This window comes from Maylandia zebra, linkage group LG5, assembly GCF_041146795.1.
Source record: "Maylandia zebra isolate NMK-2024a linkage group LG5, Mzebra_GT3a, whole genome shotgun sequence".
Classification (NCBI taxonomy): Eukaryota; Metazoa; Chordata; class Actinopteri; order Cichliformes; family Cichlidae; genus Maylandia; species Maylandia zebra.
Genome location: NC_135171.1, coordinates 22,560,453 through 22,577,326, shown reverse-complemented (window position 1 = coordinate 22,577,326; position 16,874 = coordinate 22,560,453). Strand labels below are relative to the sequence as shown.

The following is a 16,874-nucleotide window of genomic DNA, read 5'->3' as shown; positions in this document are numbered from 1 at the left end:
CTTGTTTTAATTTCATTCCTTTGTATGAATGTGATGGTTGGGTGGCTGTGGCTCAGGTGGTACAGCGGTTGGAGGATCGATTTCACAGCTATTCCAGTCTACGTGTAAAATGTATCAAGTGTCGTTGGGGACCCCAGTGTATCCACCGGAGTGTGTGTTCACCAACGTGAGATAAAGCGCGCGTGTGTGAAAGTGTAGGTCTGCTAACAGGGGTAAAGTTAGCTTGATTGTTGCTAATGCAATCATTAATGAATATCGAGGAGCTATTTGCACTGATAGGCTAAAAGCATTTTATGATTTTTGGTATGTAGCTTATAGTTGAAGTTGTATAACTTCATCTGCTAAAAATAATACCAAACTGTTTGAGTATTTATTGTAGCAGTGTCATTGTGTTTTTACAGCCTTGTCCTGTAAAAACATACAGTATCATCCTGTAAAATCTGATCTTGTGATGGCCTAAAATGGTTTAGCTTGTAAAATTAGCAGTCAAGTTTGAGTGCAATATAGCATGAGTTGGATTCATATTCCTGATCCCAATCATTGTTTTAGCCCTCTGCCTGGATCTGCCTTTGATGCAAAGGAACGATGGATACCCCCTTGATCAGGGACCTTGTCTCCGCCACACCTTCAAAAGTGACAGGTTTGTAGCCAATCAGACCAGTCTAATTGTGTCAGCTCTTTGAAAGCCCACCACAGCTGAGTTGTGAATGAAGCTCTCCAACATTTTGCTGCACACACTGAAGGATGTCATTGTCCTTACGACACAGAGCCTGTTAGTCACCATCTGTGCTGGTCGCTCAGGTACTTGTCCACCTCCACAACATCAACATCCTGTCCCAGGATAGACATGGGTGTTCCGCCACCCTCTTCCTTCTGAAAAACAACAACCATCTCTTTAGTGTTGTTTACATTTAGATTTCTCTCAGACTAGCCAACAAAATCATCCCCTAGTGCTCTGTACGCCTCCTTTAGCCCATCGGTTATGCTTCCCACTACTACCCATCAACATAAGACAGAGGACTGCTCAGTCATCGGTTGCAGTGTCTCCCTCAATAGCAGCAGTCTGAAGATGGTGAATGCACTGTAGGACTGTAGGAGAGCTTGGTCCTCGCAGGACATTCACTTCTGGGAGTGAGCTCTGCATCATCCGCTGTCAGATTTGGTTGGTATGCAAATTGCAGAGAGATACGAAACCAAGACTTCACCACATGAGATGTTAGGGCAACTGGTCAACAGACATTAAGGTGTGATGGTGCCGTTCCCTTCGGAGCTGAAACGGGCATAATCTTTAGATTATGGAATTGGCTAGATTTAGTGTGCCATCTTTTATAAAACACTATTTTCGTTGCTGTTTGTCTACAATAAGTCCAAAAGGGTCTTAGAAAACTCAGCACTGACAATTGCATGGACTTTGTGCTGAGACGCTTCCCATCATGCTGTCATTTCATTATTTATGCTGCTGTGTCAAAACGGATTTATTTATTTTTTACGTGTTCATTCACTGAAGCAACAAGCAGACATGAACATGAGCAGTTTTGAGCGAGCTTGCAGGAGGATCCTCTCTTGGCTGTGTGGCTGCAGTTTGCCCAGCAGGTGTCAGGCGCACTCAGAACATCAGCGAAGCGCCGAGTTTCAGTCCAAAGTTGCGCCTTGCTGCTCCGCACCCAAACTGAATATTGTTATCATCGCTTTAGATTAATATGTGTTGCTCTGAATATTTGAGTAAATTGAAAAGTTCCTAACTTCTGGAGCCTATCTGCACGAATGCCTCTTGTGATTCGTGTGTTTCTCGGATGTTGCTTTTACTGCTCTTTAAGTAAGAGCAGGTGAATGAAGCCTTCGGGAAAACAAAGCACGGGAATTAGTGGATCTGAAGAAAACAGCCGCTAAACAAAGATGACTTGAATGTAGCTGAAATGTAATCCTCCTCTTTTTAACAGGAGCCCGAGAATGCAACTTATCTTGGGTTGAAACAAGGTCAGCCAAAACCCACAATTTAAGGAATTCCGACCGGTTAATGAGCCAAACCATTCCGGAGGTGAGTGGTGGGTATTGGGCGTGATCAAAACGGTTCTTCTTAATTGTTATTAGTGAGTGCAGCATTAATACTATACTAATGAACTGAATGTTGTCTAATGAACTCCTTAATCCGACTCTGAATTGCTGCTGTTGTTCTGCGTTAATTAATGACGCTTATGGGAAGTTTCCATTTATCTCCAGTGGCAGGCTTTCTGTCAAGTCCTCAGACCCCTATAGAGCTTCTCTCTCCCTCTCTCTCTCTCTTTCTCTCTCTCACACACAGGTTTATTATAATGAGGAGCCTGGAGACACTTGGGGGGGGTGAAGGAGCCATTTTTCTCATTGAAGCTGAGTTGCGCGGACGGAGCGGAGGTTTTGCTGCTGCTGCTGCTGTAGCCGGCGTGTGTGAGTGTGTGTGTGTGCGTTTGTGTGGATGTGAGTGCAGCTCCGGCCAAGGTTACTGCGGGTTAACCTCTTAAAAACGTCAGCCGGAGTGAGCGGAGAGGAGTGCGCCCGCTGAGAGCATGGCTCTTCTTCAACAAAGGGAAACTTACCGGTGGAAAGTTTAAAGAAATTAGGAGCCGCAGAATTCGCCACACGGGCGCACAAACTGAGGAGCGATGCACTTCGTTAAATGGGATTTGTTGCTGTTACTCTGCTGTTGTAAACTGGTCCCACTGATCCGCTGTTACGTTGTTCACATCGGTGAGGATGCCGGAGCGAGCGCGGTGGTGGCCGGCGCGGAGCGGGGCGCGCGGTGCACTCTGGATCAGGTGCTGGCTCCAAAATTCACCGAGGGGTTCCTGGAGACTGACGCGGTAGCGGGCATCGTGTTTGTTTCGGGCTCCATAAAGTGCCCATCGCTGCGCTCAAACCCCTTCACCTTGTACACCGTGGAGGACTGCGCGGACTCCGGCTACAGGCACCTCCTCACCAGCCAGTACCAGGTGCATGTACACGGTAGGAACTGTTCAAACACGCGTAAAAGAAAACCTCAGTGGGACATGGAGGTCCTCACTTTGTTCAGTACCCACAGCCATCACAGCTTAGAGTGCCACCGAGCAGATTCTGCTCTATTCCCAGTGGGAGGTCTACTGCCTGGCCCTCCGATCCGCTGCAAAGTCACCAACAGCCGTGAGTTTTATTTCAACGACGGGAACTTGTTTGTGTCTGAGAAGCTGTGCTGGAGGCAGGACACTCTCCTGGAGCTGGACGTCCTCTGTGATGTACTCACAGGTAGTGGGCTGAATGTTCAAGTCAGTCCCATCTCCATCCACTGGCGTGTGGGAGAGGGCCCCTTTAGGCAGGGTCACATAGAGAAGCTGTTACAAAGGGCAGCTCAGTCTGATTCAGGGATTTTAAGCAGGAGTAGAAGAAGCATCAACAGCAGCCCCCAGTTTCAACCACCAATGTATCAAGTGTCTGTGGCAGAGAATAAGCCCGCCGGGACTCCTGTTGTTGTTTTGAAAGCAGTGGATGTGGATGAAGGCGAGGCAGGCAGGCTGGAGTATTTTATTGAAGCTCTCTTTGACAGCCGCTCGAACCATCTTTTTGCTGTGGACCCGTCCAGCGGTGCTGTGTCTACAGTAGAAGTGCTGGACCGGGAAACAAAAGACACCCATGTGTTTCGTGTGACCGCAGTGGACCACGGCACACCCCGGCGCACAGCCATGGCCACACTCACTATCACAGTCAGGGACACTAACGATCACAGCCCTGTGTTTGAGCAACAGGACTATAAGGAAAGTATCAGGGAGAACCTAGAAATAGGCTATGAGGTGTTAACAGTGAGGGCGACAGACGGAGATGCCCCCATTAATGGGAACATCCTATATAACATCCTCAACAATAATGGGTCCAATGATGTCTTTGAGATTGATTCCAGGTCTGGCGTAATTCGCACCAAGGGGCTGGTGGACAGAGAAGAGGTGGAAGCCTATATGCTGTTAGTTGAGGCGAATGACCAAGGTCGTGACCCCGGGCCCCGCAGCGCCACAGCTACTGTTCACATTGTGGTAGAAGATGATAACGATAACGCTCCTCAGTTCAGTGAAAAGCGCTACGTGGTCCAGGTGCCCGAGGACATGACCCCTAACACAGAGATCCTGCAGGTCACCGCAACAGATCAGGACAGAGGGAGCAACGCTGTCGTTCACTTCAGCATCATGAGCGGAAACACCCGCGGGCAGTTTTATATCGATGCTCAGACAGGTAAAATGGACCTGGTGAGCCACCTGGATTATGAGGCAAACAAAGAATACACGCTGAGAATCAGAGCTCAGGATGGGGGACGCCCACCGCTGTCCAACATCAGCGGCCTGGTTACGGTGCAGGTGCTGGATGTTAACGACAACGCCCCCATTTTTGTCAGCACGCCATTCCAGGCCACCGTGCTGGAAAATGTGCCGCTGGGTTACTCCATCATCCACATCCAGGCTGTCGATGCAGACTCTGGAGAAAACTCCAGGCTGGAGTATCGGCTCACTGAAACCACACCAAACTTCCCTTTCTCCATCAATAACAGCACGGGGTGGATTGTAGTCGCAGCCGAGCTGGACAGGGAGAGCGTGGACTTTTACAACTTCGGAGTGGAGGCACGTGATCACGGCTACCCCGTCATGTCATCTTCAGCCAGCATCAGCATGACGATCCTGGACGTCAACGACAACAACCCAGAGTTCACGCAGAAGGCGTATTACATGAGACTAAATGAAGACGCGGCCGTGGGGACCAGCGTGGTGACCGTGTCAGCTGTGGACCAGGACATCAACAGCGTGGTGACGTATCAGATCGCGAGTGGAAACACCCGCAACAGATTCTCCATCACGAGCCAGAGCGGGGGTGGGCTCATTACGCTGGCTTTGCCTCTGGACTACAAACTGGAACGCCAGTACGTCCTCACTGTCACGGCGAGCGACGGCACCCGCTTTGACACCGCCAAGGTGTTTGTTAACGTCACTGACGCCAACACACACCGGCCCGTGTTTCAGAGCTCACATTACACCGTCAGCATTAATGAGGACAAGCCCGTGGGCACCACCGTGGTCGTCATCAGTGCCACAGATGAGGACACGGGCGAGAACGCGCGCATCACCTACTTCATGGATGACAGCATCCCTCAGTTTGACATCGACCCCGACACGGGAGCTGTCACCACGCAGATGGAACTGGACTACGAGGACCAGGTTTCCTATACGCTGGCCATCACTGCGCGGGATAACGGCATCCCACAGAAATCTGACACCACCTACCTGGAGATACTTGTGAACGATGTGAACGACAACTCTCCCCGTTTCCTCAGAGATCACTACGTTGGTGCGATTATGGAAGACGTGCCCGTGTTCACCAGCGTGGTCCAGGTTTCTGCCACAGACAGAGACTCTGGCCTCAATGGCAGAGTTTTCTACACCTTCCAGGGTGGGGAGGATGGCGATGGAGACTTTATAATTGAATCCACCTCTGGCATTGTTCGCACTCTGCGCAGGCTTGACAGAGAAAATGTGCCCATTTACACCCTGCAGGCATTTGCAGTAGATAAAGGTATCCCTGCCCTGAAAACACCAGTAAACATTCAAGTAACAATCCTAGATGTGAATGACAACCCTCCTGTGTTCGAGAAAGACGAGTTTGACATTATGGTGGAGGAAAACAGCCCCATAGGCCTCGTGGTTGCACATATCTCAGCCACAGATCCAGATGAAGGCAGCAATGCACAGATTATGTATCAGATAGTGGAGGGAAACATCCCAGAGGTGTTTCAGCTGGATATCTTCTCCGGAGAGCTGACTGCTTTAATAGACCTGGACTATGAGTTGAGGTCTGAGTACGTCATTGTGGTCCAGGCCACCTCTGCGCCTCTCGTGAGCCGAGCCACAGTCCACATCAAACTTGTGGACAAGAACGACAACACGCCAGTCCTCAAAAACTTCCAGATCATCTTTAACAACTATGTGACCGACAAATCGAGCAGTTTTCCCACTGGAGTGATCGGGCGCATCCCCGCGTACGACCCAGACGTCTCCGATCAGCTGCACTACAGCTTTGACGTGGGAAACGAGCTGAAGCTGGTCCTCCTGAACCAAAGCACGGGAGAGATCCAGCTGAGCCAGGCCCTGGATAACAACCGGCCCCTGGAGGCCTCCATGAGGATCTCAGTGTCAGGTGAGATTGTTAGATAACTCTCTGTAATCCACCTCCACTCCACCCAGTGAATGAAAAAAAGCGCAGTAATGGGAGTGCAGGCTTACAGGGGTGTATTCTTACTGATTCTATTAACGCGTAGTGTCTCTTCATTTACATTTTCTCTCCATTTCACTGGGTAATGGAAGTGATGACGGCTTAAGTGTGTCTCTCTTGGCTTGAGTATTCCAGCGTGATTCTCCTATAATAGAAATATTCATGAAGGAGGATTAATATTCATTGAAGCATATTTGTAATTCACTCCACTTTACAGGAAAAATCACTCAGGGTCATAAAAGTGCACTAAAGCATTTCCTTTCTTATTAATTGTTTAATTTGGCTGATTTAATGGGGGACTTCTGACACATGTATTTTAGTCCCCTGGTTATATACACAATCCTGGTTTAGCTCAGTCTATTGTCAAGATATAAATAGCTGTTTGTCTGAGTGAGTAGAGTCTCCAGTGGCAGACTGATCATGTCCCATAATTGTCCGTCATGCCCACTCCGTCATACAATGAAAGGCATAATTCAATAATGGTTCATATCTGCAGCTTTATTTTGTTTGTTAGTGTGGGGTTTTTTTTGTTTGAATGAAGAGTTGATGTGTGTGTCAAGCCCTGTTCTTTTGTTCTAATTTGACAGAAAATGCTTACATTCAATAGCAGCCAGGATGGTGAAAACTGATAATCCTGGTTTGATGATGCTTTTGAATCACATAAAGTTCACATCGACGAAATTTGCTGATTTTTCTGTTCATGAATTGGGAAAGGAAATGTCACGCAGGTCTCAAATGAGCTCCAGACATTCTTCAGTTGTTCTCTTTTTCTTACTCTGCATGTCTTGAACTGTCTGTCTCCCCTGCACTGTTCATTTTGCGTGTCAGCACAAATTACAGAGTTTTATTTGCTCCTTCAATGAAACTGAACCTAAATTGCACCCAAAAAAAGTGTGTGGTTGTGTGTGGGTGGAGAGGGGCGATGGGAAGGAGGGGTGGTGACGGTGTTGTTTTTACCCTCTGTTGGAGCTTATTTGACGCAGTGTGATCTGCTGTAAATCTGCCTTCTCTTTGACCTTGGCACAAGCTAAGAGAGGGGGAAAGGAGCTGGGAACAGTATTAAGAGATTGGACATGAAGGTTAAAGATGAAAATAGCAATTTAACAGGAAAAGAGCAGATTAAGGCTGGCAGAAACCTTTGTGTTGGTCTTCTTTGATGGCAGCAGAAGTGTGCGTTCGCTGGCTGACGGGTGTTGCACGGACTGGTTAGCGCGGGTAGTCGTTTTGATAGATTTGAGCTGAGCTTCGACTCTCTGGAGAACAATGGTAAGCCGTCGATTAAGGGGCAGGCGCTTGAGCTCATACCAGGCTGTGGTTGGGGGTAACAGCTGTGACTCCACCAAAGACCAATTAGAGGCCGTGGTCCCCCCAGTGCGTCCAGCACCTGCTGGGGTTTATGTGTCAGCACCCCTGCAGGAGACAGAAGGAGATAGAGGAAGGCTGGAGGACAGAGGGGAGGTGAAGGAGTTTTTTGTGTGTATGTACAGTGAATACAAGTTGGAAAATACAGTGGTACTGTAAACCAGCAGAAAAGTCATTAGACAGGAGCTGCTGGAGGAGGAGATGGGGCAGAAATATGAGCTCCTTCTATAGATCCTGCTGACCCCAATTTTCAAAGGCTTTCCCCTCCAGGGACCTCCCAGGTCTTCCCATTATCTTTCTCTTTATGCTACTGTTTAAGAGGCCCCTTATGATGGACGATTTTTGATGGGCTCCTTTGTACGTTGTTGGACTGTGAGTAACATCACCTCTGGGCACCGCTCTTCACACCGAAATAGATGTAATAGTTTAAATGTGGCAACACTTTGCTTTAAGTTTAAAGTGTTTCATATGCACCATCTTTGAGAAGGTAACCTTTAAATAATCCACACCATCCCCCCGAAGTTAGGTTTGGTAAAATAACCCTTTGCACTGAGTGTCGCTTATCTTTTCAAAATATTATTCACATCACTTCCACTCGGATTGTTGTTGAGTGATCTCAGATATAAAACAGTCTGTGACTTAAATGTCATAAATAACTGCTGAAGTGATCGTTGGATTTTGTCGATTTTGATATTGCCATACTGACTAAAATTCCTAACTTGTACTGTAGTTCAGCACGACAAAAAGTTTGAAAAGACCTCCTTGTTGCACAGTTAAGCATTTAGGAAAACCACATGAAATATACAAAGTGCTGCAAACTGCACATACAGTTTTTGGTCTAGTTCTTAAAAATATAAACTGAGCAGTGTGATTCAAAGAACATTAAACGATCCCCGGTTGTGCTTTGCAGGTTAATTATTCACTGAATGAGTTTCGAAGAGCCCAACTATTAAATGAAAAAATGTGCAGTGTTTAACAATCTGGTTAGAAATGTATCGCAATGAGAAGGGCAGTGGCTGTTGCTCAGACCGGGTCATCTGCCAGCGGGATGGTCAGGGCTTTGATCCCAGGCTCGTCCAGTCAGCACGGCCAAGTGTCCTTGATTAAGACACTGAACTCCAAATTACTCCCGATCAGAGTGTGAGTGTGTGTTTAGCGCCTGCTTTATGGGATAGAGTCTGTGTGAATGTGAGAATTGTAGTAGAAGTAGAAAAGTGCTGTGTAAGTACTAGTACATTTACCATTTAGCAATGACTCCTCACCACCATTCTGTGATGTGATATACACAGTTTAGAAATGACCTAAACTTTATTTTCTTACTGTTTTTGTAAAAAGATGTTTTCATATCAGACAACATACATGCCAGTACAGTATATATATGTATATGTAATAAATCACTATCAGACGACATTGGCCTTCTGAAGCAGTGGTTAGCACTGTTTCCCCACAGCAAGCAGGCCCAGGCAGCAAATCCACCACCTGCCTTTCTGTGTGGAGTTTGCATGTTCTCCATGGGGTTTGCGTGGGTTTTCACCGGGTACCCCACTTCCTCCCACAGTCCAAAGACATGCAGTTAGTGGGGTTAGGTTAATTGATGACTCTAAATTGTCCATAGGTGTGATTGTGAATAGTTTTCTGTCTCTCTGTGTTACCCCTGCATCAGACTGGCGACCTGTCCTTATGGCGGCTGGGATAGGCTCCAGCCCGCCCGCGACTCTGAGCTGGATAAGCGGAAGAGGATGGAAGGATGTAGTGTTTATAAAGCTAAATGTTGAAACTAAACCACATTTAAAGTGATGTGGCCAAAATGAAACAGTATCTGTACAAAGAGCTCATGCACAGTAAACAGAAGGAGAAAGTGTTGACTTGGAAAGCTTGCCTCAGAAATGATTACCCGGGACGGGCTAATATCTGCTTTCATAGAGGTGATCAAACTTTATCTTGCTAAGATTTGCTAAGATTTCTTCAGGTGGGTTTGATATGCCCGTGGATAGGGCTGCTCAATTAATCGAATTTTAATCACGATTACGATCTGGGCTTTCAACGATCATTAAAAATGACTGAGCCGATTATTAGCCCCTCCCTCATTTATCCGCGACACCTTAAAGGCCGGTCCGTGAAAATATTGTCGGGCATAAACCGTCCGTGGCGCAAAAAAGGTTGGAGACCGCTGATTAAGAGGACCCGAGGGAAGCTCGGAAAGCTAAGCAGAAGTTATTTGGAGAGTGACTGCCGTTGGTTGAAAAGAGAGTTTAAAAAAAAAAAACTTCAGTGGTGTTGCACACTATTTTATATTATTTTTTTAAAGTCATTGTTAACCCTTTAAAGCCGGTCAGAGCAGTAAGCTCCGTTTTGCGTAACTATTGTTAAATCCCTGTAGAACCTGAACCGTGTAAGCTAGCGCAATAATTTGTTTTGCATATGAAACCGGAGGAGTTGTACTTACATCTGATGCCATCAGCTTGTCCTCGGTCACGGTTTCGTTCCACATATAGCTTTGCAAAAATTGCATAAAAAGCGCTTGCAGGAACAAAAACATAATATTCCAGAAACACGCTTTGCCGTTCCTATCAGCTGTTCGTAACACTTCCCACAGTGAAATGATGCACATGCTGTTTTCTTTGCAAATTTGCATCATAGGATTGTTTTTTGTTTTTCCTGCAGTATATAAAAATTGCTGTATCTCCAAAATAAAACTATGAAGACACTCAAAATAAATTTCCTGTTGTTGTAAACTATTTTTTGCAACTTTATTGTATTTAAAGTTTTGAGGGATAAACCTCTTAAATTTCTCCAAGTAGAAATATATGTAAACAAAACAAAAGCGATTTTCAATTTTTTTTGTAGTTTATTGCACTTTTTTGCAATTTATGTAATTACTATGGACTTAATGCATACATATTATTAAAATATGGGCTATAACAGTTGTATTGATGTATAGCAACTTGAAATGCTCCCACAAATGGCACTACAGCATGTAAAAAAATAATATAAGCTCTGGTGGACTTGGTTCTATAGTAGGTCTTAAAGGGTTAAATAAATATCGTCAAATAATCGTGATCTCAATTTCAGTGAAAATAATCGTGATTATCATTTTTGCCATAATCGAGCAGCCCTACCCGTGGATTTCTTTATGATAATTAGTGAGGAAATACATGTTATCCAGCAGCAACAGTAGTCCCTCATTGCTATTCAAATTGGCACTACAATCACTCAGAGCCAATAAGCAGGTTCTTCACAATACATCTGACAATCACGTAGCCTGGGGATCTTACTGGCTGTGTGCACTTGCATAAATTAGTAATCATAACAGTTTAATTATGTTAGCCAGTGAAGGAACCAGATTTACAGCAGTGGTGTGCAGGTATTTGAGCCTGAGTGGGTGAAAATAGACTCATAAACACAGAATCGGGATTATGTCTTTTGATTTCAGCTTTGAGGAAACTGTTGTTTTGCAACTCAGCATTTGACAAAATGGAGACTTTTTTTTTCTTGCATGTTTTATATCATGTCGCGTAAGTGTTATGAAGAGATTCCCATCACACTGCAGCATGAGACACAGGTTTTCATCCATGGGATTAGGCATTCTGCATCTGTATCCTTAGATCTGTCAGACTAGTGTTGACATACCCGGGGCCTCATCTACTGTTCCCAGGCAAGCGTGAGCCTGCATAAATAGGTGTTTGCATTTGATTGCAGAGATTGTTTCTCTGCTTTTCTTTCATCCGTAAAGCCCTGTTAATTTTCATATAGAAAGTGTAGCTAATCATTATCTCACACTGCTAAATGTGAGGTCCGCTCATTTGCCTGCATATTTGTTGCACTCTAAAGTGACTGGCACGGTTTAGCTTTATACTCCGCGAACTGCTAGAACATAGTACCCACCTCATCCCCAGTGTGACACCAGGACACTTTGTCCCTTTTAATCATATTCTGACTCCGAGCCAACACCGTGCCCCCACTTTGAAAGCGTGAGTGCTAAAATTTAACAGACAAACACGCCTCCACCACTAAAGACGGCAGAGCGATTCAGCTCACATCGCACTGCGGGTTGTGCAGGCGCTCAAGTTACATGGTGGACAGCGGGTATTGTCTCTGTCTGGTCACTGTATGGAGGGAACACCCTTTTAACTTTCAAGTGTGAGTCTGAAGTGGCTGCGGATGCTGCAAGGTTAAGCTGCTACTCTGTCAAATGTGTGTTCGAGCCAAAGCCGCTGGCATTAAGCTCGACCAACTGGGGAAGGCGACAAATATGCTCAAATGAGTCAAGATTTTGCCTTTTTTTTCTCAAAAGAGAATTTGGCACATAAGATATCCAGACGCTTGAATTCCATGTTGGCTTTTTTATTTTTGTCAGATAAAACTACATGGCAGGAATTTTAATGGTGGGGACTCTGCTGCACCAAGTGCCATGTATATAACAGCCAACTCATTCACAGTGTGTGTAATTTCATTAGGATCTATTAAACCTTTAAGCTGTCTGCGGTTGGACTTTCTCGAGGGGATTGTCTTCTGTTACACTAGCCCATCAAGCTGCACATATCTGGTATATTTCTGTGTGTGTGTGTGTGTGTGTGTGTGTGGGCCTCAACAGCTGGACCGCCCTGATTACTTTTCTCCACACTCTCATATAATTAGTAGAGCCTGTGCTCTTTATGTTTGATAAATTTCGGTTTTCCTCTTGCCCTCGATTCGCAGGAATCAAAGTCACTGCTTACGAAGCTCGAGTCATCTGTAACGGCTAACTCCTTCCATTCTTCCTGCCTCCCTCCCTGGATGGCGTTAGTCACACTCGCAGGCTTGCGTGGAATGTTTGTAGCACTGTTTCTTTTCTTTTTTTATCCCTTTAACATCACCTATCACCTTGATCCTGTTTCTCTTTCCCTCTTTTTGTTTGCCTGTCACCATTTCCCATTTTTCTCCTATCTGCCCGGGTCTATGGCTCTCACCCCTGCAACCTCCACTGTTCCCTCCCATCATTTCGAGCTCCTCCACCCTCCCTCTTTATCCCCGTCCTCCCCTTCCTCTCCCTCCCTCCTTTGACTGTTGTCCCCCCTCCTCCCCTTCTCTCTCTCCCCTGTGAAAGGAAGAATGCCTAAGAGAAATGCTTTGTTAAGCACACAGTTGTCATGGAGAACCCAGCAATGCCTGAGAAATTCCTTGTGGGTGGGGATGAGGGGGTAAGGCCTCTTTTGTGGAGCAAAGATAGGGGGGGAGGGGAGACCCATAAAGTTCTAAAGAGCAACTGTCCGCATCTCCGTTTTTCCAGTGAAGCATGTAAGGCTCTCTGTGGACCTGTAATGCTGCGGGACACACTGACCTGTCCTGCCGGCTGCTTTCATTTTAACAGGACACGAAGAGAGTCGGCCGACACCTGACTGCAGATATAAAGTTTCCATCCGCTGTGTTTTTGAACGCTAAAGTGCATGTGAGACTTCAGAGGCACTCTGCTTTGAAAGCACCAGAGAGTTTTAAGCACATGGACATTTGATAGTGTCCTCTTTAAGCTCTTTGATTTGTGACACAGATGCACTCAGAGGGTCTCCAATTTCTTGCCGCCCGCATGTTTCTTGGCAGCAAAACATCCTCCCGTGGGCCTCGCTGCTGCACGCTTGGTTGCGCTGAAGGTCCAGAGGTGGTGAGGTAGTGCAGACTGAAGGTGCGGGTGAGATGGGGTGGAGGGGCGGGTGAATGACATCATCTATGTGTTTGGAGGGGAAATCATGTTTGGGATTAAGGCCGGCGCATCGCTGGGGCGAGGCCTTGCGGTGCTTGCATATATCGTAGCATTGTCCTGCATTGTCCTCGAGATCCCAGCAGACAATCGGAGTGGGCTCTGTCTGCTGCTGCCCCCACCGCCCGCCCCCACCCCTCTAACCTCCTTGTGCCTTTGTGTCCACTTGTTTGCACCAGTCCTGTCCGCTACGGGAGAGTCTCACCAGACCTGCTGTTCCTTCATGTATTACACGGTTTGCAGTTCAGTCTGTTGCAGAAAGCTTTTGGTGAATCACCAAGAAAACAAACAAACAAACAAACAAAAACAACAACACATAAATCTCAAGTACAGTGAGTCCTTATCAGACGTACTTGCTACAGGAACGATAGTGGAGCGCACAACTAATTCCACATAAAAAATGTGAAAAAGGATCCGATATGTTGGCTCACCAAATAGCCTTATCCGTCTCAAACACCTTATATCGGTCGGACTATAGCGAATGCATATGGTAGTGACCAGTTCAGGGCATACCATGCCTCCAGTCATATGACAGCTGGAGTAAAAGCCCACTGCGAGCATGAATTGGATAAGTAGAAGAAAATGGATGGATAAATGTAGCTGTTCAAATGGATACAAGTAATAGTTAAAGGGTTGAAAAAGGTGAATTTGAAATGGTAAACTGTCTAAATCTACAGCTGGTGGATGAAATGCAAATTTGTCCAAAAACAACATAAGCGACAGTTAAACTGTGTGAAAAACTTTGAAAGTTTATCTCTCTATGCTGTGGGGGTGCATCAGGGCTGGGAGGCACAGCTCTCCAACAACAACAGCATTGACAACAACAACACACAGAGCACTTTCTTGTCTCCTGTGCAGTGACGATAACACCAAAGCTCCACCCGAGTCCAGAAATCACTACGAGAAAAGACGTTTCTCACACTGTGAACGTGACAGATTATGTTTATTCAACAGCCTGTTGCCTTTACGCTACATTGCACTCATTTAGTACTGAACCAGGCCGAGATTTCACAGTGACCTGGTTTCATATGCTTCAGCTCTGCAGTTCAACCTGTCAACACAGGACCGTTAGACACGAGGGTACGAAGTGCGACTGGTAGAGGTGGTGAACCCTGGAGTGCAGAATTTTAAGAGGTTTCATTGCTGACTGAATTATGTTAAGACAGACTGAAGGGTGGGGAGCTAACTACACAGATGGTGTCATCCTGAGTTAGCTGAAATGGTGTGTTTACACTTTCACAGTCTGGTGGCATTTGAATGAATGAATAACTATTTTTAGAGTTCACTTAGGTTCTTTTTTTACTTTTAGCACCTTTCCTGATCTGGACTGAATGTTTTCCACATCGTCTTCTAAAAATATCTCCCCTGTCACAGTGTGCAAAGTTTTTTTTTCTTTTTTTCTTTTAAAGCAGAGCTATCAAAGACAGAAACCGGCTCTGTTTTGCTGACTCCTGCTTCAAAGCATCTCAGTTGGATGACAGTTGTTACTTTGCTGTTGGATGCTCAGGATCCAACATCATTCGCTGTTGGTATGTTTGAGTAGCGGCCTCCTGCTTGGTCACGTCTCTGCATGCTAATGTCTCTTTACTGTTGCGCTGACATTGGTTTTTCTTTGATATGTAAATGTTCAGATTCGAGGAGCTCGAATTCTTTTCTGTGACTCTGAAGCCGCTTCGCTGTAGAGGAAAGGAAATCAGTGGGCTGCCCTCTTGTTGCAGGTTTTCAGAAACAGCAGAAAAGTGTCATCAGGGGATGCTCTGGCAGGGTCCACAAATGAGTACTGATGGCCTCTCTCCAGCCAAGTCAGCTTTCCTGTGGAATGGAGAAATCAAGAGAGGGATTTACTCCGACTCCCCAGGATTGAAATCCTTGGGTTGACATTGAGCTACACAAGCAGTTTTCATTATTGACTTCACGGGCGGTGGAGGAAATGTGTTGTTGTGGTGTGGTTATCATTACAGCTGATCTCTGGTCTCTTTCTATTTAAACCTAACTGCTCTGCAGAAAAGAATAAAAACAAAATTTATTTAACTTGTATTTTCTTAATGAAACTGTGTCAAATCACATAAATAAACTTGCTCACGGGTAGTTATGATGCTCGGTGTATTTTTTGCTGCTTGATGTAATGGCTCTAACACTGCTCAGATACAGATCGCAGTAAATCTGCTGCGTAGGAGTTTTCAGCGTGCCGGCCGTTCCCTCCCGCGTGCGAGAGCTGCAAGTGGGCTTTCTGTTAAAGCACGAGCTGTTTGTGTTCAGTTGTGTTGTTTTTCCCAACAATGCACTTGAGGTTGGAAGGGCTATACAAAAACCAAGCGCACATTTGCTTCTGTCGCCTGTCACCGTCTGTAAGGCTTTGAGCTGCAGTTGTTCAAATATGTTTCTCTTGATTAGAGAAGCTCTCCCTGCTTTTCTCTCCAGGCTGTTACTTCCTCAGCTGTGTTGACTTCGAAGACAGCAATATAAATGTATGATGATAGCGGATAGTGTCGCTCAATGCACACAAATCATCCCACAACATTAAAACCACCTGCTTTTTGTCGCTGGGGCATGGCTACAGTTGCTTGGTGGGAGTTTAGAGAATTGGGCTTGTGCCGCCGCTCGATGATGCTCAACGCCATGAGGTTAATATTAAAGACACCAAGATTTCTCAGTGCAAGTGAAATGTTAGGAGTCAGTACATTTGAAGCTCTATTAAGAAATCTACTGTATATATTTGCAGGCTTAACAATTTTGAGAACAAGATCACTGTGGGCTTAACGGATATAAGGTTTGGCACCACATGCAGTCAGTGTTCATTGTGGAGACACTGGCGTGGTTGTCTGTTCATGGGAAAGTGATTTAGGTGTATTTTTTAAATTTGTTTTTCTCTTCTTTTTGTGTTATGTGACTTGTTTTGCTTCTATGGAGTATGAGTCTGGAATAATTAAGGATTGATTGATTGATTGATCAGATTGAGATCTGGCAGTGTGGAGGTTGCTGCTGCTGCTGCCCTGAGGGGGTGTGTTTTGTCTGCAGTAATAATTAGCTGGTTGGTACGTATCAAAGTAACCTCCACATGAATGTCAGGGCCTAAGGTTTCCCAACAGAACATTACGCTGCACTGCAATGAAATGATCACAGCTTATCATGTCACCTGTTCAGACAAGCAGACAAATTATTAGTAAGTAAATAAAGTTTATTTTGAAACAAAGAGCAGTCAAAGAGTCCTTAACAAAGGTAAATAGCTAAAAACCAGCCCACGCCAAAGTAAAGTGGACACACAAACACTACCCAGAATGCATTTCTCAACAGATGAGTTTAAGCTGCTTTTAAAGGATGTCAAAGAGTCAAAGGTGTGAAAAGAGCACGGTAAGCTGTTCCACAGTTTAGGCTTGTAAGGAACAATCCACCTTATGTTTCAGACAGAATTATATTGATCAGTTGTTTTAAAGAGCTCACTACACTACGATCAGCTGTAAGTTGTGTCATTGCAAAGTGGAAGCATTTAGAAACAAAACCAAATTGCAGTTAAAGAGCAGGG

The 16,874-nt window shown here is 45.5% G+C and overlaps 1 protein-coding gene across 3 annotated transcripts in view; it reads left to right on the top strand.

Moving 5' to 3' along the window:
- Positions 1-2,315: 2,315 nt before the first annotated feature.
- celsr2 (cadherin, EGF LAG seven-pass G-type receptor 2) overlaps positions 2,316-16,874 on the top strand; it is a 68,546-nt gene continuing 53,987 nt past the window's right edge. For all 3 annotated transcript variants that reach the window (XM_004544782.3, XM_012917504.3, XM_004544781.3), the window contains exon 1: positions 2,316-6,180. In XM_004544782.3, coding sequence (XP_004544839.3) covers positions 2,640-6,180 — 3,541 coding nt within the window. In that variant the 5' untranslated portion in view covers positions 2,316-2,639. The remainder of the gene's footprint in view (positions 6,181-16,874) is intronic.